Source organism: Candoia aspera, chromosome 2 (assembly GCF_035149785.1).
Source record: "Candoia aspera isolate rCanAsp1 chromosome 2, rCanAsp1.hap2, whole genome shotgun sequence".
Lineage (NCBI taxonomy): Eukaryota > Metazoa > Chordata > Lepidosauria > Squamata > Boidae > Candoia > Candoia aspera.
This window is the reverse complement of record NC_086154.1, coordinates 182,230,089-182,252,235: the sequence shown is the minus strand read 5'-3', so window position 1 is coordinate 182,252,235 and position 22,147 is coordinate 182,230,089. Positions and strand designations below refer to the sequence as shown.

Below are 22,147 nucleotides of genomic sequence, written 5' to 3'. Positions count from 1 at the left end.
ATTGTTCTCTCTCTCGGGACACAAACACACCGATTGTATATTCTCATTACATCCCACTGAATGGAGTATATAATTTAAGTAGATGCGACAGGGAACTTGGTTCTTTCTGTCTTTGGACCACCGTCCATCAATTCTAGTCAGTGTGGCCCCTGCAAGGTATTGTGGGAGTTACCCCCAATACCTTGAGGCAAATGTTTCCCTACCCCTGTACTGAATTTTGATGCCAAAGACGTGCATCCCTTTCCTTAGAAGGTGCTCATTCAGGCATATGACTCCTATACATGTATTGCAAGGAATTAAATAAAGAAGAAAAATGCTCTTAAAATTCATAGGGTTGTGTTTTATATATCCCCAAATAGGCTTGCTTCTCCACTCTCAATTCTTTGTTCTCTCACTATATTGAAAACAGAAACAGTACCTCTCTGGTTTGTTTTTCTTACAGGGTCAGGTAGTCAGGACATCTTTGCATGAAGAAGACACAGCAGGACTCTGTTGCTCAGCCTTCACCGCCAATAAATACAAAACTGACAGGGGCTTGTAGGTTGGCAATAATATGGCCTGAAGGAAGCCAACATGGGTGAGTGGCATCTCCTCTTCTTCTACCAAATTTAGTTTCTTGGCATCAGGGAGCATCTATTTCTATCCTCCAAACCTTTTGTGCATTTTTTATTTGCTTTCATAAATGCAACACTGACAGCTTTTCCCTAAGCATGTGGCAGAATGCAGTGCCCTGGTTCATTCTCCCAGGATACATGCATGTTTTCTAAACAATGGACTAGAAATTCAAACAGATGTGGTGATGGTGGTGGATGAAGGTGTGTGTGGCAGGGCAGGATAAAAGAACAAGGGTCTGTTCTTCATGTGAAATCTGCCAGTTTTTATGCCTCCAAAACCCGAGAAGTTTGGACCTCCACCTTTTTACAGTGAACTGCTCTAGTGTGATCCCACATGTATTATTTGTTTAAAATCCATTTTGTATCAAAATTAAGCCTGTGCCTTTTCTTTACATGAAGAGAAGCACAACAGGTCACTGCCAATTCTGCCTGCCTTGATGGTTTCCTTCTGGTCTTTGATGTAAATTCAGATCCCAGACATTATTTTCTCTACTTGTTTCAGAAGTCCAATTTCAAAATTTGATTGTAGACATTTGGGAAGAGGGATTATCACACTTGGGTCAGTCACTGTGGATGGAACAAAACTTCTCACCTGTATTGCTTTCAAATGTACACAGTAAATATGTATATATATATATATATATTAAAAAAGTACAGTGACACATTAATTTTGTGGTGTTGAACCAACTAGAAGGTATGTATGATGCAAGGATTTAGCAAATGAGCTATAGATACAAATTTTACTGCAGAGTAGGTTGTAGACAAATGTCCCTTCCTTCCTTCCTTCCTTCCTTCCTTCCTTCCTTCCTTCCTTCCTTCCTTCCTCCCTTCCTTCCTTCCTTCCTTCCTTCCTTCCTCCCTCCCTCCCTCCCTCCCTCCCTCCCTCCTTCCTTCCTTCCTTCCTTCCTTCCTTCCTTCCTTCCTTCCTTCCTTCCTTCCTTCCTTCCTTCCTTCCTTCCTTCCTTCCTTCCTCTCATTTAAAATATGAAATCCTACACTGTAGGGTTTTGTTTTGTTTTGTAGCGGTAAAAAATGTTTTGAACAAGTGTCCATGAACATGAGCTGACCGTTTGTTACTGAGATCCCCAGAATGCCAGAAAATTTGCAATGCAAACAATTAGTGCTGTATGCCAAACTCCGCAAAAAAAAAAAAAGCCCTCTCACACACGCCGCCTCAAAACAAGAGGCTCTGCTATACAATCTCAGACAGTCTCTTTGATTTCCATCTACCACTTGACACGGCGGCAGCCAAGCGTAGCTGCCTCCAAGCGTGTCGAATTGGTTAGAATGCCACAGGAGAAGGAAAGGGGCAAAATTCATAATGCTAGAGCACAACCATCAAATCATTTTCATATTGAACCTGCGTGCTCCTGTGTGGACCTCCCCTTCCACCACTGCACCATTGTTTTTACGGGGGACATACTCGAGGTCAATGCTGGTTTTATGCTTGCCTTTCCCACGGCTCCACACAAAAAGTAGTAAGAAACAAAATAAAACCACCCCAAGGAACGTGAAACAGCCCATGGCTGTTGACACCAGTATTGTCTTAAGGTCCAGAGCAAACGTATTCACATTGGTCCCATTGGAACTGGTGTCATTGGAATCTGTCATGTACATAGGAGTCCTGTTGGCATAAAGAAAACGATCTGAGGCAAACCCTTTGACAGTGAGGGTGGCTGAGGAGGTGTCATTCCCAGCAGCATTGCTGGCCACACAAACATAGATCCCACTATCTTGATCTTGGGCAAACCGGATCTCAAGTGTACCATCTCCGAGCACTGTTGCTCTTCCGCTGGATTTTGTGGTGACCAGTCTCCGTCGTGGTGTCAACCAGGCGATGGTTGGCTGAGGATCTCCCTCTGCATTACACAAGAACTGCACAGTCTGCCCTTCCTCAACCACCAAGTACTGCAGCTTCTTTTCATGTATCCTGGGCTTCTTGCAAGTGAAGTAGAAAGAAAGGGCGGTGCTGTGGAAGTCTTTAAATGGCCTCTCTTTGATACTGTCTGGGCCAGCACACATTGGTTGCTGGCCGCCAAACTGCAGTGTAGGCTGCCTTTGTAAGATCCAGAGCAAGCGGCAGTCACAAGCCAGGGGATTGTTGTTTATGCAGAGAATTTCCAGGGCTTTGACAGAATGGAACACGTTCTCTTCGAGAGTTTCCAACAGGTTTTGGGACACATTCAGCACACGGAGGAATCGAAGGCCTTGGAAAGCATGAGGTTCAATGGTGTGCAACTGGGCCCCTGCTATGTGCAACTCTTGCAGGCGCAACACATCTGCAAGCATGCCCGATTCGATTGTGCTGATGGGATTGTAGGAAAGGTTCAGGTGGGTCAGGTAAACCAGGTGCTTCAGAGCAGCATATGGGACAGTGGACAAGTTGGTATTGGTAATGGAGAGAGAAGTGAGGTTCAGGCCATAGAGGCTGTTGGCAGGGATCATGTCGAGCATAGGCCAATAATCTATTTCTAGGTTTTTCAGGTGGAACAATCTCTTAAAGGCATACGCAGGCAACAGGTTGATATTGAGATGTCTCAGGTGCAGGCTGATGAGGTTGTGAAGGTAGGAAAGGGCCTCTGTTGGTACAGCTGTTAGGTTGCATTTTTCCAGAGTGAGGTGCTCCAGGCTGAGCAATCCATTAAAGGCCCTGTGGGAGATGTAAACCAGATCATTATCCCCAACCTCAAGGGACTTGAGGTTGTGTAGATCCTGGAACATGTAATCCAACAGGATGACAATCTTGTTCTCACTAATATCCAGTTTTGTTAAGTTTGACAGGCCGGTGAAGACCCCCAAAGGGACCAGCTTCAGACGATTCCCTTTCAGCCGCAAAGAGCGCAAGTTAAACAGGCTGTTAAAGGCTCCAGGCTCAACATTGGCAACAATATTGTCACTGAGATCTATCTCTTCAAGCAGAGGGAAAGCTGTGAACTCCTCAGGATTGACACTTTTTAGCCTGTTCTTGCTGAGATCCAAGATTTTAGTCTCTATGGGGATGCCCTCAGGGATGGCAATCAGGCGCCTCCGGTGACAACTGACAGACTTATTCTGTGCTGAGCATTCACAGCGAGCTGGGCAACCTATGGTGGAGCCTATGAAAATTAGCAGCACAGCCAGACTTAGAAATGGCTGCCAGCAAGATATGGCTGTGTGAAGCATGACTCCACCAGTGTTGTCTAATCCTCCGTCACAGGCCTGCCAAGGAGAGAAGGAAGAGAGGGAGAGGGAGAGAGAGAGAGAGAAAGAGCTATTAGTTAAGAAAACTGTCAGGTCATGTTCATTTTCAGTGAAAGCCACTGCAGCTAAACTAAATGCAGCCCCTGATCTAATATTTAGGGAGGCATTGAAATCAGAGAGAGAGAAAACTTGTGGTTCTCCAGATGTGCAACTGCATGTCCTTGGAGCTGTCCCAGTGTAGCTAAGCAGCATCAGGAGGGCTGCGGATTCCCCAGTCCTGGCCTCCTGATGGTTTTTCTGCCAATTCTGCTTCTTCTCCAACCAAACATAATAGATATTTAAAACTCATGCATACTTTTAACAGAAGAGGACTATTGTCAATTGATCTTCATTGTTAAATATGTCAGGTATGTATTTTCTACTTTAATTTTTAAGAAAATCCTGTAAGTTGTTACAGTCGGTTGTTATGGTAAGTTGTATGATTACTAGCCCCATTTTGCAGACGTGGGGGCAGGGGAACTCGGTATTGTTCCCTAGAGCTGATTTTGTAGCATTACCAAACACCCCTTGGGTTCCTTACAAAATAGTAATGCCCTTCTGTCTCATTTCTCCCTTTCTTCAAAAATACACATGCACCTGTTCACACGGCACAAGACACAGGCTTCTGTCTATTCTTCTGAAGGGCAAACAGAAGCTGGGACCTGCCAGAGAGGGTTGATGGTGCTGCGCAAAGGAGTGCTTTCAACCATCTCTCCGAATTGTCTGAGCACAGCTCAGCCTTGCCCTGTAACACCTTTCAATTCTGTAACACCTTGGGCATCTCTTCAGCGGAAGCTGTTAATACGTTGTGCCAGGGAATTCAGCAGCAGCTTGGGAAGAGGAGCAAATCTTTTACTTGTTGGGGGAGCCCAAAAGGAGATTTCAATCCTGCTGGGCAAAGAACCAACTACTGAAACTTGTTTACCTCCTCTTCCCTCCCGCTTCCTTCTCGACCCATCCAACCCTACAAGGAGAAGGAATCGCTGGCAATACCCAGCTGTGTCAAAAGCTCCCTTAACTAAACTAAACTTTACTTCATTAGGAATTATGTTACGCCTGGAAATCTATCAGGCTCTGTGATTAGGCTCTTTCCAATGAATTCTGATCAAAGGGAGTGTTCAGCCTTTCTGATCATTGCTTGCTGAATGCAGTTTTGGAGGGCAGTGCTGCCAATCTTTTTGCTGAACAGGGAATTTGTGCCCCTCCCCCCCACCTAATACATGCAGTTGCAAGTAAACAGGTTTAAAGGAAGATAAGCTTCTCCTCTCCTCAGCCCGAGCTCATTTTAGTTGTAAAACCACAAAAAGCTCAACAGCAGGCATCTGCTGCTACACAAGCACAATTAAAAAGCCTTTTAAGTAGTGCCGAGTTCATCATAAAAGATAACAAAAAAGCTATTTTCTGTCATTCAGCTGAGTTTAAATGGGGAGGAATGTAATGCCAGCCACTTATACTGTAGATACTGTACAACCTTATAGAGGGAATCTACAGGATGGGCATCCCACACCATTTTAAGATTAAGATTGTCTTTATCTGATTCAGTTTAGGATCTTGTGGTACATTAAGGAGGGTTTTGGAGCTTTAAGAACATTTAAAGACAAAAAACGGAAAAGAACAATTGGCTTCCGATCCAATTGAAGGTGCTGATCATCCCTACAAAGCCCTTTACAAACTTGGATCCTCAATATCTCCAGGGCCATCTGCTCCAAGGAGAATCTGCCCACCCAATCCATGCTGGCCAGGAGGACAGGTGACAGATGCCCCTAGTCAAAAGTTGGGGTTGTAGCCCCCTCTCTCTTGTCCCTCCTCCTTGCTAACATTTAGGGAGGTCATCAGGATAGCTCTTTTCTGTCCAGCCTTGGGCCCTGCTGTATTGGTGAATGTTGATGTTTGGTGGTTTATTTGTGTAGTTTTATGGTATGGTTTTATTGCTTTTATGAACGCAAGCCATTAAGAGTCTCTGATGATGTGGTCTCCAAATACATCTAGTAAGTCAATGATAAACATTTCAGAACTTACACTGGGCAGCATATATAAATGCACATTTTACTTGGGAACTCCATCAGTGACTGAGTACAGTGTGCCTATGTTTGATATTAATATATTTTATTTTAAGTTTTGTTTCTGAAGTTAGAAAGGTATATTAGAAAGCAAACATGGTATATTAGAAAGCCTTTTCTCTGCCCCCCTCCCCCAGCACTCTGCTCCTGGAGCTGGTTTGCAGAGCTCTGGACCTGGGCTGCTCCCTGCAGTGGGCTTAGCTCGGTTTGCAGGCTTTCAGACCCTAGTCAGGCCTTCCTCCTCCCCCATCTCTCAGCTCTCTTTCGATTCCCTTTTATGAACCAAACTCTCCAGTTAAGGAGAGGGTGGGGCTCTTTTAACCCTCCTTCCCAGGTAGCACCAAAACTCTGGCTCCCAGGAGGGAAAAATGCCTGCTTTGTTCCTGTGGAGAGTTCACTTTTACACACAGTGCTTTGGCTGCAGCCAGCAAAGCTACTTCTTTCATTGAGTTAGTTCAACAAGGCTATTGATACTTATTTATAGTTCTCTCTGCCTGTCTATATCTACTATCTATCATCTTCTACTCTGGGTGGGTGGGTAGGTGGGGGAAGAGATGAGTTTTCAAGGTCAGAAAGCAGGGATGATCTTCCCTTCCTACACCCTTTGCTCTTTTCAGATTGGGTAGAATTGACATTGCTGAACAGTCCTAGGAGGTCCCAGGACAACTCTCAGGGAGTTGAGGCTGGTAGGGAGAGGCAAAGCAAACTCTATTTACATTTTTCTCCAGCTTATGTTAAGTGCTGTGGTATATTCCCCTGCATGCACCCCGCAACCATCACCACCTTCTTCCTTCTTTGAAAGCTGGAGAATGTCCCCAGGCTGAAGCTTGAATCCCACATGAATTGTCTTTCAGCTCTCCAATTTTAATAGTTCTCAAATAAGTAGTAAAACTATATTATGGTGGGCCAAACCCTATCTCTATGAATTGTTCTATACCAGCTCCCCCCAATTTGGTATCCAATCCAGAGTATTTTGAATTACAACTCACCCCAAGCCAGCTTAACGGGACCTTTAGTCCAACATATTTGGAAGGCACCAGTTTAAACAAGGCTGCCATATGCCACAAATGTTTCCTGTGCTGGTTTTGATAGAAGATGGGCTGAATACCTGACTGGTCCCTCCTTCATACAGGTGCAAAGCCTTGCATGTATGCACAAGAGTCTAGCCTTCTACTGCCACTGAATTCATACATGCTGGTTTTGAATTTAATGGAATTATGTACTTAGGGAACGCTCTAGGCAGAATTCTATTTATTTAAGGTATATGACTCCACTATAACCAATTTCCCCCAAGCTTTCATTCTGTTTTTGGGCATTCAGTGGGTGGTTTTCAACAACTTTCTTTCACTCTCAAAAAAATATGGGGAGGAGTGAAGAAGCAAGATAAATTAGATTGATTTCTCTACTTTTATTCCCAGCTTGAACACTGATTATAGTCTGTGTTCTTGCTCATTGAAGGAAATGGTATTGTTGAGATCTATAAACATCTAAAAAACTGCTGACACATTTTCTTTATGAGTACCAGTTATTTTTATAATTACAAATCAGTGTGGGGAAACAGCTGGAAATGGAGTGCAGGATTTAATAAAGGCACTGAGCATTACACTTGGAGTACTCCAGATCTCTGCCATTCTTTTTTCTTCTCTGCTGAATAGTAAAATAAGAACATAAGAATACAAGTCATCATTCAAGCCCCTTCCTCTGTTCCCATGTGGTTTCAAACTGTGGCCAACTGTTCTAAACCAAAGATGGTTTATTTACTCGCCTCCTTCAAGCATCAGACTAAGCTAAAAACCAAATTGTCCATATTATAGCTTAGCACAGAGCGTGCAAAAGCACATTTTGTAGCTTTTACAAAGATTGCTTAGGACTGTCCCCCTATATTATGTTCTTTTGGGCCAATGATTGGATGGAACATCTCCTCTCTGCTGACATTGCATAGGTTTTGAACCATATTCCAGACCTGAAGGCTAGACTGGGAAGAAAAGAAAAAAGTCTCAGAGGCACAGGGAAACACTTCCATCTGTTGCCAAGAAAGATACATCTATGAAGTCAACCCTAGTTGAGCACAAATTGAAAATACCTTTCCCTTTTTTTTACTGATTACACGTATAAGCTTAGTTTGTTGTATGGATGTTTCTTGTTCCTAATTTCTTTTCAGCCCCATCCCAGTTTTTAAGCAATCTACAAAGGAACAAGACATGCTTGCTGGAAATATGATTTTTTTCTATCCTTCTCATGCAGTTTGAAGGAAGGGATATCAAAATACCTTTCAAGGGAGAAGGAAATTTCAGTGAGATTCTTATGCATATATATGATGTTCTTACACTTACTTGGCAAAGAGGTGCCCCTGATGTACATTATATTATGATCTCTCCAGGGATCTACAATTTTCTGGGCTTCTCATGGTTTCTTTCTGACTTTCTCAGGTTGGGAAGTGGGGCAGCCCAGCCAGTGGACACCAGAATGATTTGAAAATGTGTAATAGAAAACCACATCATGAGAGGAACCCCCTCCACCAATCCCAACAAGGAAGGAAGCTCAAAAGCACCACCATGAGGAACCTTAAAGAAATTCTCAAGCACCTGAGAAATAAGGAAGAAAAACAGAAGCCTCTTACTTAGTGGGGAAAAACCTATGGAAAAATCACAAGGCACCAGTCCTGGCATTAGAGAAAACAAGACATGAATCGATGCAGGCAGATATCATTTTACTGGTGGCGATCGTATGACTATACTGAATCTGCAAAAAAACTGAGGCTCCTTTCACCGGACAGGCCCAAGACATTCTGTAGTCTCCACTGAAGTTGTCCTGTCCCCTTCCTATATGCCATGGATTTGTGATAAGGACACTCATCAACGCACACATAAAGAAGCCTCACAAACACTTCTCTGTCCTTCCTTGGTTATAAAAGCCCAACAATAACAAATTAAATAATACATTGGATTGCTTATCATCAGAAAAACCCTCCTGTTTAATAGATTTTTCAGGGGAATAGATGTACTCTTGGCTGTGTTACAGGCTACTAGGACTTTATTACTTAAAGTTTATAGATGTGATTTACAAAAAAGAAACGCTGAGATCGAACACAGAGGTCATTTTATAGGGTAGGAGAAGTTGGGCAAATTAAAAGCAATAAATTACCTCTAATGCTAAGAAAGGCCTTTTAGAACTTATGCAAAACATTCCACTCACGAACATTTAGTCAAACTATTCTAAGCCAGCAGCGGGTCTATAGGAAAATAAAATAAAATAAAGCTATTCACAGCTGAATATGGCTGGACAATTTAGAAGTAGTATTGTAAGAAGCTGCCGTATATGAAATTACTATAGATTCATTTTCCATATAATACTCTAGTATTCTGACAGCTGTTGCTATCTTATTGTTGTTGTGTCTCCCACATGAATACAGGATCCACTTGTTTTTGCATTGTGCATTCCTAGTTCTTACAGTGAAGCTCAGTGCATGATGTGACAAGAGGTTTTTTTCATCAGTCAGATTGTTACAAAGCCGGATGCTGACTTGAGCTAAGGGGGAATGACTAGCCTAAGATTACCCACATGGCTTCCATGTGTAATGGGGGACTAGAACCTGGGTCTTGCTGTGCCTAGTCCAGCACCTTAACCACTACACCCCACTGGTTCTCCTGACTGAAAGCTGCTCTAGAGTCTTCATAGATGTTTTTCATATCACCTGGAATCTTTTAAACATAAGAAGGAAATCTGATACGGATGGGCAACCTTCTAGTTTTGTAGAAAAAAAGTGACTTGGACCATGTGTTGGCACACAGGTCATACCATTTGCCACCTCTTTAAATGAAGCAAGCATAGGAAACAAACAAACAAACGAACAAAAAGCATAGCTTCTTTGGTGAGGACAAGGGTGACATGTGCTTGTCTTCAACATGGTCACAAGGTCCACCAACTGGAGCTGGACACACGTCATAGCTCACTGAAAATTGAAAATCCAGGTTGTTACTCAGCCCTATGACTTGGTAATTGGAAAGCTGATTCCTGATCACCTTGTGTACTCTTTCATGTTTTTTTCTTGGTAACAGTATGGAAGTAACTTGTCTTTCCCTTCTTCTGGGAAGTTTTTCCACTTCTCAGTCTAGCCTACAACTCTGGTACCCCCTGGCATATTCCCATACAAGTACTAACCAGGCCTTACCCTACTTAGCTTCTAAACCCAGTACCAGCCTACATTTTTGCCACTGATGAGATGCTCATGAGTCAAACTATGGGTCAAAATGAGCTATCACGTGTGCCCAGCTCCAATTGGTGGACCTTGTGACCATGCTGAAGAGAAACAAATACTATAAGCCTATACCTGAGTGGAGGTGGTGATTTGGAAAGCCAGAGGATTGGCTCCAGATTCTCATCTGATTGGTCATATAGGGCAGTCACCTGCTCCAATGCCTTATTTTGGAGAATCTGCATACAAAGCCTTCAGGTGAGAAAATGGCTATTTTGAAAGCTGAACTGGCCAATCTCTGAGGCTCTATTTGAGAAGTCCCACAGCCAGAGTCGGCACTTGGCTGTCTGGCACAGCTGCCTGTTGAAGCCTTGCTTTGAGGATCCTCAGTGTATGAAGGAATTCTGGAAACCTGCACTGGCCTCAATGCCTCAAGGAATTTAGAGAGCAGAGATTAACAGACACAGCTTTAGGGAGTGCAGGTGGTCCTCTGAGGGCCTTCAAAGTAAAGCATCATGGGGAACTGGCCACAATGGCCATTTGGACTCCAGTGACATCACTCTCACATTCTTCACTCTTAAGACTCCTCCAAGCAAGAGGGGGAAGATAGCAGAAGGAGGAAGGCAGCAACAGAAAATGGCATGAAATTGTGGAATGAGTTTCTCTTGGGCATTGCTGCTCAAGTCCTTAAGAAATTGCACAAATAACTCAGCAGACACACACAAAAACATTTCTGAATCCTCTGTTGACACTTGGAAGCTGAGGAAGCAATTATTAGCTTGCTTATCCTCAACACACCTACATGCAGTTATGACATGTTTCTCATGCTGTCATAATTTCTTGGAGTTACACTGTGCCTTTGCACTAGTAAATGGCTCTTCAGGAGGCTAGCAATACACATGGACAGCAATGATGGAATTAAAATCTCAAAAATAATAAACAAATCACCATGAAGAGCAGAACAATGAAGACCACAAGAATAAGTGGCATCTATCTGTGGCAGCTCAACAGCCAATATTTCACTTATGCCTCAAAGGTCTTCCTAAATTATTATTATTTTTACTAAGCAAAGTAACAGAGGAGCTAATATGACATCATTTGGTATATACAAATGAAACCAATCAATCTTTATGTCTTTTTACATTGGAAAGTGTGTCCCTTAGCAAGGAAAAAAATCCCAACCCTCACAGTTTCATTTTCTTTCTTCTAAAATGTTCAGCAATGCACATTCTGTTTCCTTTCTGACTAGCCTGAAATTGCCTGTCCTAATCATTGCTAGATATCTGTAGGGTAGATGATATTGCTGAGCTCCACACTTTAAAGAACAGCAGGTTCATTGCGGTGTACTCATTTGGCCACACATGTCATCAATCATCAATCATCTCTCTCTCTCACACACCTCATATCCATCTATGCGTAATCTACAAGGATTATTTAATTGTCAACTCAGTGCACCGGAACCTTTCTGAATAGCATGGAACTTCCAGCTCTTTTCTCTTCTGTTAATCATCTTATCACACTTTTTCTTAGAGTATGGCATGGTTTGGCACTTCAGAAGTCCTCATGTAACAGCCACAGGATTCTAATGACATTTGTCATGACTGTGGCAGCTTGAATAAAGCACAGTCACAGAATAATTACCAATAAGTAACTACATTTATATAGAGAGATGAATTGGGTCACTTGTAATGTCCCCTGATTCTGGCAGTATGGAAGGAGACTGAGAATGGCAAAGCCCTCTCCAGTGTATAGCAATGAGGCCAATGGATTTGAGCATCTATGGAAGGCTTGTTATTCAAGTTTGCCCATTATAGCTTATTCAGTATATACACCACCCTAGGTAAATATACCTCCTGTTCATATTCTTACAGTATGATCTATTCTGCACATATATGGATCCAGCTTATTCTAACTCAAGAATGTCTTTGGCTGATACCATCTTGTATGAACTCATAAATAAGGAATAAGTTGATGGTAAAAAAAATACCATGGAGGAATACCATCATTTTCTCAATCCAGACTTCCATTTCATGCTCTATACAGATAAGTGTTTCAGGTTAATTCCAGAAATTAAAATAACCTTGACCAAAGATGTTTCAAACTGGTTGGAGTTATTAATTGACTGTGGTCAAACAGGAGATTCCCACAGGAGGAGAACATACATGTATCTTTATTCCCCACTATGATAACTTGCTAAAATAAAGTTGCTGGGCAGATAAGCAAGGTGGATGGACTCGGTTACAGTGGCAATGGATACACTGTTGGAAGACTCAAAGGACGAGGTTAGAGACAGATCGTCATGGAGGAAGCTAAGAGCCAACACATGGCACGCAATCAGTCGAAGGGCAGATAGCTAGAGGGCAATATTGGAGCTATGGACAGGTGACTGAGGGAGTCAGTACAACTCCAAGTAGATTTCACTACTTTGAAATCTATTTTAACTTCTTATTTTGAACAACTCAGGTCATCTCTGAGCAGTTTTTAAATTGCTTGTCCATGATGGTAAAGTGGACAGCCTGTTGGCTAGCCTGCCTGCCTATCTCCAGACTGCCAGCTATGGCACTGTGAAGCGAACATTGGAGGTCTTCTTAGAGCAAATTTTAGGAGCTAGTTTCTGGAAGTGATATTACCAAACATGACATTCATTACATGGGACTCTGTATTCAAATTTTGAATTGTATAATTTAACTAGTAAGAATAATGTAAACCTGAATGCTTATTTACTACTAATGAGTAGGCACAGGAATCAATGACAATTTATTTTAGTATATTGAGCATGGATGATTATAATTTATGGTAACTGATATTTTCCCTTGGGGCTGTATTCCTATTTAGATCTAATTATTATGATTTTTTTCTTCACATTTCTAAACAATGTAGCTTTAGCACAGAAAACATATATTGTGATTATGAATCAAGCCCAATTTTCAACAATGTTTTTAAACTTTTTGCAAATCATGTACAGTATTCCTTACAAACATTTACTTGCTTTAAAAGGTGTATCTGCCAGAGTATTACTAGAGAACTGACGCTCTTATGTGCATGGAAAAACGATGGAGTCATTTTCGAACCAGAAATATAACCCAATCCTATGTACATTTGGTAGCTAGCCCAAGGTCTATAGTTCCCTTCAAGTATTCACAGTTCAGAGGTTTACAGTCATACTGAACTGGCCATGATAGCTGATGCCAGTGCACTAGTGTTCCTATACACCCAATTTTGAGCTGCATGTTTGAAGAATTAAAAAAAAAAGACTAGCTCTGCTGGATCACTCCATCTTAGTCCAGCATTTTGTTTCTTGCTGTACCTAAGCAGATGCTTCTGGAGTGCTTGCAAGCAGAAGAAGGAGGCATGCCCTAACTTGCTACAGTACCCTAGTACCTGGTATTTGGGGCATGCTGCCCCACAACCTGGAGATAACACCACATCTTCAAAATAGTAGCCCACTATAGACCTGTCCTTCATGGCAGTAAGAAGCAGCAGCTGTAGAGTTTTTCTTTGATTGCATTTAGATGTCACTGTTTGAACTAAAGTTAGATGGCCTGTGGTCCTGCTGAGACTTCTGAATTATATCTTCTAGCAGTCTCAGATAGGATGGTCAACGGGGAGAGGTATCAGGAGCTATAGTTCAGAAGCAGGATATCTGGTGGAACTACAGTATATCTCAGGTATTTGTTATTTTAGCCTAGCAAATTTCTCTTAGAATCAACAATCAATTACATGTATATGCATATGTATATATATAATTTTAAAAAAAGAAGAAGAAATCAAAGGGCAAGAAAGGCAAGAAAAAAAGTAAAGAAAAAATTGAAAAGAAAGAAAAAAGATATAAAGAAGTAGCATCCAATTTTCTAAACAGCAGTTATAGGTACAATTATACGTTTATAACAATCAATTATTTTTAATGCATTAGACACAGAGCACTGCTTTTTTCCTTCCCCTTCTTCTCTTCCTCCTATGTGTCCTCAATGGAAAAACTGGAAAGGAAAAGAGGTTTTTTAAAAGATTTGGAGGAACTAAATAGAACTAATCTCATTACTGAAAGCAGCTGGTGAAGGAAAAAAAAAGAATGAGAATGAGAATCAAACACCTGAAGGACTATCAAGATACAGTATCCCACTAATTATTGCCAAATGGAAAGATTCCAGGTGTAGAATAAAATGTGGCTGGCCAGCACATTTCTCTTTCTCTAAAAAAGGGATCAGAGAACTATAGTGAATTATATAGCTGAGTTACTTTGGAAATTCTTTTCCAACTTTGCCAGTCACTAACTGTTCAGTTGAAGCTCTTTACACAATTCTGGCTGAGTGGGTGAGACAAGATTTTTTTCTGAAACTTTTTAATTCTTGAAAAAGTGAGCAAGCAAACACCATTGTTTTACTCTTGTTTTCCTGGGGATTTTTGGGATATAAACATCAGTAAATTATTTAAAGGGCTGAGGAATCAGAAATAAGAGTTCCTTTTCCAAAAAGCATCAAAATGCATTATAACATGGGAGCTGCTAAGTACAATACTGTTTACCCAGCAAAAGGACAAAAGCCATCTCAGGCTGCCAACTTTTAAAAATCAATTTATGCTGTTAGGCCTTGAATGGCAGCTTGATATGCTGTCATTAGCAGCTGCTAGAGATGCTCTTCATGTTGTGAAAATTCTTCCATTCTGAAGTCTTATACTGTAAATCAGGCTATTTATTTAGGCCTCTTAATGCTTTCTCAATGTCAACACTAGAAAATTTCCACATCAAACAACACCTTACTTCTCTTGTCTTTCTTCTGTCCTATGGGATGTTCTGGATCTCAGCAAAGTTTCTCTCACCATGACTCTATTTTAAGCAAACAATTCCCTCAAGTTGAGCTTGATGACCACATTAACATGTCCATATAAGTTGGCAAAAAAAATTGGCCAAGGCCACCTTTCAGAATATGTTTTTGACTTCCCAATCTATTCAATAGCTCTGATGTTTCTTAATGGTGGTTCTTCCGAAGAACAACTTTGCTTAGTTTTTTAATGATTAAAGTCAGCTAAGTGATGCTACCTATTTTAACAAGCAAACTAATACTTTTTAAATGGAAGTCCTGCATGCTGCTTCCTTTAGAATAACCTTCTCCAACCCAGCATTCTCCAAATATATTGAGACTGACAACTCTCAGAATTCTTAATTGTAGCCACAATACATATGAAAGGCATTAAGCCAAACACAAGAAAAAGAACCATAATATGAAGGCATAATCACAAGACAACTGTTCAATATTTACATTGCTCTTTAATTAAATAGCTGCATATTTTTCAGAAAATCAATATATATTTTTGCAGTTAATAAAAGGCTACAGATTGGATCATTTCATAGTTCAAAATATGTCATATATGAATACCAATAAGACCAATATTCAAAATCTCTCTTCCTCTTTAGCATTAAGTCTTGTCATTATTAGTTAAGAACTTGACCCAATTAACCCCTTTTTAATATGTTCAGTAATTTTTGGACTTTCTAATTGCAAGAAACTGTTTATTAATGGCAAGTTAAACACCGAGGAACTCCAATATGTCTGTCATCCTTCTTTACTGCAAAGGATTCTGGGGCATGTTTTGGGTAGACACAAAGTTGAACCAGTAAATGGAATGTAAACAAAAGCTCATCTAATTTATGGATCTCTGGCTAAGTTTGGTATCAGGAGAATGCTCTGCCACTGCTGATGTTCACACTGAAGAAGTTCCTTAAACCTTAAAAGAGCCTCAGAATTATCTGGAAGTACCATTGGTTAGCATTCTTCAGTCTCACAATGCTATCGATACTGTGTTGGTAAATGATTACCACAGTCTGTGACTGTTTATATAACATCTGAAAAATGTTGGAATACTGGCAATTATCATCAAGGACACTAAGGGTAAAGCGTATAATGACTTTGATTTAGCATATCAATATTTTTTCACTTTTCTCAATTGTAAAATTGTGAAATTTATGAGGAAGAAATTAAGTTTTTATATATAATATAGTTCTAAAAATTACACATAATCAACCTGTCAATTTAGCTGCAGCTTAATTCTCCATGAAATAATAGATACTATTAAATCTTTGAAAACAGGAGGAGCTATTCTTGGAGTTTCTTTGAACCAGGGTTTTCTAGCCTCCTTCAGTGAAGCCAAATATATTTAGTTTTAAAGCCTGGTAAAGATCTCACTGACTGTGCAAGTTATTGCCTGATTTCCTTGTTAAATATTGATGTCAAGCATTGGCAGTTCCCGTGGCACATAGATTACAGAAGTTACTACATTTGATTATTCATTCATCCTGTCCAAATATCTGATGACATTAGATTATTGACATTTTGAACATATACATTCATGCAAATTAAAATTGGCCATAATAGTTTGTTGGCTGTGAAAAGGGCCTTTGAAAAGGCACGGTGGAAATTTCTGAAACCAGTGGTAGTGGCACAGCTGAACCCATGAGTAGATGGCTGGATATCTAAAACTTTGTGTCCCAAAATGCCCCTGGGTCTTCGCACCCCATCCTAGTGGTGTCAACAAGCTCTTGTTGTTCATCAAAATGAGGAAAGCAACATTGTAGCATCTCTGTGCAAGCTCTGTCCTACGCAGGTAGGAAAAGGGCAGGGCTTGCACAGCAATGACACAACAGGGCTTGCGCACTCCGTCCCCTTTAGCCCCTCTCCCCAAACAGGTGCTACTGGAGTTGCTTCATTTTCCAAAAATAATCTTTTTAGTTGCATGCCATGCTCAGTAGATCCACAGTTAGTCATTTGGTGATCAATTCCAAAATATTGATATATAATTCTAAAGTATATTCACATCGTCAAACTATATTGATCTTTGCAACATTATATGTAGAAATGTATGGCCTGACAGACTTGGGTCAATGGTATATGTTCACTTCTTACCTATGAATTAGTTGTCTATCAGCACAATGGAAAGACTGATCAATATTATGCCATGTAATCAAGGTTAAACTATGTGTTTAAAAATTGGTTAAAATGTGTTTATAAAGCTGATGTTTTAAAAAAGCAGTTAAAAATAAAATAGCACAATAGCACAAAAAAATACAGCCCCTAATTAGTCTGAGTGACCCAAAGGCAAAGAAGGAGTTAGGGACATCCCCGCCCCCCCGCCCCCGACTTGTAGACATAAACAATTGCAGTACTACATGTGTTAAAACAGAGTCCTTTGTCTCTCCATTCAAATTCCTTTCACACATTTATCAAATTAACTTGGGGAGGAAAACTGACACTTGTTTTGCCCTCCTCCTGTCCCCCCCCCCCCGCGAGTGTTGATGGGAAAGGGCTGTTAGCAGATCAGGATAAAAAATACCATGGGATTGGGAGCTTTTCAGTTGGGGGGAGGAATAGATACAGGGCATACATCCTGTTCTGCCATATTCTGTGTTCATTTCAATAGGGTTGGTCAGAAATGTCAAGGTGGCAGTTGAGACAGCACAATCAAAGCTTTGCCTGGTTTTTAGTGCATCACACATAACAGCCAGGTGAAGCTTAGATTATACCATCATGGCTACTATCTTGCCTATTTTGACCATATTCTGAGGACACACCTGAGTCCTGAAGTCCTGCAAGTTTCCAACTTCTCAGCATATTTAGCTGTCCCAGTTTTGGGGCCCTAGCTTTCTCTTGGTAGTGAATTTTTTAAAAGACATTGACCATTCATTTTATTTTCCAGAGTGGGCGTTCCATGTTTATTTCAAAATTAGTTATATATGCTCCCAGTTAGCTCCTTGCAGGGAGAAGAGAACTGAATAGAATAATGTGGAAAGACAGTGCATGCCAAGAGAAAAATTGCAGACAGAACTCTAAATCTGATCCTTCTCAGAAATGAGTTCTTGAACATTAATTTGGTTGAGTAGTATGCTTGGGGACCTGCATGTAACTCTAATAGAAGAACACATGGACAGGTGATCAAGGGCAGGTTCAACAGACAGGCCTCTTATTCATCTCCAGCTGCCTCTTCTCTGTCTCTTCAAACAATTTGGCTTCACTGATGGAAAAGACTTCAAATTTGCATAGAGGGTTGCCTGGAACAGCTTTCCCGCAATCTTTCTGCTTCACAGATTCTGCATCTCATTTAATAATCTTGGCAATTTCCTTTCCTTGTTTATGGTTCTTAATTCCTTTTGATGTATTATCACCTCTCTAATGTTCTGAAAGATGGGTAAAAGCCGCATGGAAGTGGAGGAAAAAAGAAGAAGAGGTTTGACTGTTTTAGACTCAGGACTGATGCAAACTATCTCTTCTCTTAGCATTGTAGTTTGGAGAATTGCATCCATATGCTTGGTTCACCATTTGGTTCATCGAGACATTTATGCCATCTTTCCACATGGATTGAAGCAGATTGTATGGTAGAGAGACATTCCAGAGCTCCTGTACCCAAGGCAACCTATATTCACCAAATGCACATACATTTCTAAATGTTTAAAAACATTCTTTTCTCCTATATTCCCATCTACAACGTGATATCAGGTTTGTATACATTAAATCATGATGCCTACAGTGCAGTTAGAAAAGCATTTCTTATTCTCTAATTTTGTGATAGGAATGAAACATAAATTGCTTCCCAAAGCAACACCCAGGAGCAACTGGTTTTGCCTGCATTACAAAAATGGATGTTAGACACAAAATGTTACCTCCTCATTTGATACAATCAAGGAGAAGCCTTTTCTCTGTAAGCCTCACTGAGATACACTCTTACATGTAGCTCACGTTAATGTCAGTGGGACATGCAGAAGATGCCATATTCTCATTTCCAGGCAGGTGGAATATGATCTCAGTGCATATAGATCAATAGCCTGTCTTGAATAAGACAGCTTCTCTTTTTACCCATTTTCTGTCTGGATTAATAGGACAGTATTTTGGTAGGCTAGCTTTCTTTTTCTTATGGATGTATCTCTTTCTAAGATACCTAGATTTTGATGCAACTTCCCCATAATATAGGTAATTTGTTTATGTAAATTCCGATAGATAGATAGATCCCCTTGATGTTGTTTCCTGAGAAAACTTTTTCTTCATGCAAATCTCCCTGAGGTTATTCTTAGTGACATACATTTCTCCAGTGCAGGCTCCTTAATGTAAATCTCCTTGAGGTTATTTTGTACCACGTACATTTTCCCACTGGAGATTTTTAAAATTCAGAATTTGCCAATATAAGCTCTTTTAAGATATAAGTACCATGTTTTGTGTGCAATTTTTGGAAACATCATGTTGTTTTCTGACACAACTGTGGATTTTGGATTGGAGAAAGACTATATTGAATGTGATGACAGTGTCATAGCACTGTCCATTTTGACACATTCGGCAAATCTGTTTCCATAGAAATTGGTAACAGATCTCTTTTATATTTCTAGTTCTGGGATGTAACATATGTAGTATAGTCTCTCAGTTCAAGCAACCTTTGTAAAGTTCTTCACCAGCACCGTTCCTGTGTTCTTCCAAATTACCCAACTATGTCAGTTTACCTTGCATATTACATAAGCCAGCTAGAGCCTGGCAGAATTCAGACAATAGATAAATTCTGTGAATAAACAAATAACCACATTAAAAAAGTTCCACATTCCCTCACTCACTTGACATACTGGCTTGTCTTAGACTAAAAAATCAAGATTGGGGATCTGCATGTGGCTTCTGTAATTATGTCATGCTCAGTGGTGCAATTTTTGTGGCTCAGAGCAACTTAAGGTTTTTAAGTAGTGAAGAGTATGCTGTTACCTTTCATGGTATCAGGTTTAATCAATAAAATTAACTAAAAGCATGCACCCTAAACCTCAAGAGCCACCTTTGCATGTGGCCAACTAACCAGAGATGGGATGCTGAGCTCTTTGTTCCACGTGTTTGCTGTGGCTCTTTAAGGCAGAAGTGGTCCCTTTTCTCTTGTCCCAGATTTTTAAATTATAGCTGCGCGCTATAATGAAATGTGCAGCCAGTTTTCCTAGGCAATTACTTCCCTGAAGTGGAGAGCCTTTAATTGAGAATGAGGTTCTAATTAAAGCTTCGATCAGGGGGCAGTATTTTATAGGCCTGCATTTTATGCACCTTATGCAGGTTAGATTTTGCTAGACTGCTGGATATTTCCCCCCCCCCATACATTCCTGGACTGTGTCTACATTGAACGCATGTTTTTTGAAAAGAAACAGCAGTTGCAAGGAAGATAAGATTGAGTTTGTTGGCCAATGCTCTTAATTAATTGCAGCAAAACATTCAAATATTTTATATGCCTTATCCTATGACCCAGCGATTACTAGTCTTCCTTCCTTCCTTGATTCAGCTATGTCTCTTTTGCCTGTACAACCCTGTCCCTTTGACTGAAAAGCTCAGATCCATGCACTAGTCTCATTTCTTACTTTTCCCACTGAAGCTGGTTTTGCAGTTTTGCTGAAATGTGCCACATGTGGACTGATCAAATTGAACTACCTGAGCCTCAGCGGCAACTTACTAAGGATGAAATTGTGTTTTCCTCTTTTATATTTTTCAGTCACAGCTCTTGATACATTTCTTGGAGCCATGAGGGAGTAATGAAAGCCGGGCACTACTCAACCAAGGGAATGTGAGTGTCCAGAGATGGGGAACAAGGAAGGAGAAATGCTGAAACATGCATAGCGATATTACAGAGCAAGCCCTATCCTTTTTGTACATGTCATTGAAAGGGATGGAGCTTCCACTGTGATGTCACTATGCACTTTTTGCCATTTTAACAAAATGTTTGACATTTTTAGATGTCACTGCAAAGAGGTGAGGACAGCTTTGGCTTCCCTGTCATTATGAAACCCAGTCAAATGCCTGGATATGTGGTAGTTTATTGAACAAATTTATATAGTCACCCATCTATCCAGGGAACTTACAGTTCCTCATCCTCATGCTCTTTTTAGGGCAGAAATGCATTTATTTATATATTATAGAAAATATAAATGGCCGTTCATCTTAAATAAATAACTCTGGGCAGCTAACAGCCAACACAGAGGAAAAAAACAGTATGATAAAAACCCCTACAAACAAAACAAAATACAATTAAAACATAATCTTAATACAATAACCAAGGCACTACACAACTAACTCACAACGCTAAAACACATATATTGGGTACCACTAACCTTCTGGCCCTAATGCCTGGGGGAAAAGCAAGGTCTTCACAGCCTTCTAGAAGGCCAAAAGGGCGAGATTGTCTATGTTAAATAAAATTACTTTAAAATTCCTAGTATAGAATACAGCTAAACTTTCATGTCCAGAATGTTGCAATCTCAAAAAGAATTTTCCCATATCTGTAATTAGCAATTATATGCCACACTGCATGTTAAACATAATATGTAATTTGGCTCTACTTTTTACTTTCAGTGGGCATCAAAAATATATATAACAGAAAAATGAAGAAGAGGAGGAAGAAGAAGAAGAAGAAGAAGAAGAAGAAGAAGAAGAAGAGGAGGAGGAGGAGGAGGAGGAGGAGGAGGAGGAGGAAGAAGAAGAAGAAGAAGAAGAAGAAGAAGAAGAAGAAGAAGAAGAAGAAGAAGAAGAAGAAGAAGAAGAAGAAGAAGAAGAAGAAGAAGAAGAATAATAATAATAATAATAATAATAATAATAATAATAAGAATCTGGGCAGATCTAAGTTCACTGGTCATTCAAAGGGCTGAGGCTTTCATCCAGATAAAACTAGCCAAGGTCATATCCCATTGAAAATCATGGAACTAGGTAGCTGTGACAAATTGCTTCCAATGGACTTTAGTTGCGACTGTTTTAGCTGATGTTAGATCTTGATTTTGTGTTTGTGGAAAAGCCAAGAGGAACTGTTACCTGCTCCTCTTTTATTTACTCACACAAGTACCTAAAGAGAGCCAGTTTGGTCTAGTGGTTAAGACCACGGGCTAGAAACCAGGAGACTGAGAGTCCTAGTCCCGCCTGAGGCACGAAAGCCGGCTGGGTGACCTTGGGCCAGTCCCTCTCTCTCAGCCCAGCCCACCTCACAGGGTTGTTGTTGTGTGGAAAATAGGAGGAGGAAGGAGTATTTGGTATGTTTGCCACCTTGAGTTATTTATAAAAATAATAAAGGCTGGA

At 40.5% G+C, this 22,147-nt stretch overlaps 1 protein-coding gene across 1 annotated transcript; it reads right to left on the bottom strand.

The window, feature by feature from the left end:
* Window positions 1–1,647: 1,647 nt before the first annotated feature.
* LINGO2 (leucine rich repeat and Ig domain containing 2) lies at window positions 1,648–3,806 on the bottom strand. Its single transcript, XM_063296697.1, has one exon. It carries the CDS (start codon window positions 3,774–3,776, stop codon window positions 1,953–1,955), a length of 1,824 nt encoding a protein of 607 aa, XP_063152767.1. The 5' UTR covers window positions 3,777–3,806; the 3' UTR covers window positions 1,648–1,952.
* Window positions 3,807–22,147: the final 18,341 nt, after the last annotated feature.

Bases quoted from the DNA above. Each gene is read 5' to 3' on its own strand.
- LINGO2 (XM_063296697.1), bottom strand. From the start codon at position 3,776: ATGCTTCACACAGCCATATCTTGCTGGCAGCCATTTCTAAGTCTGGCT.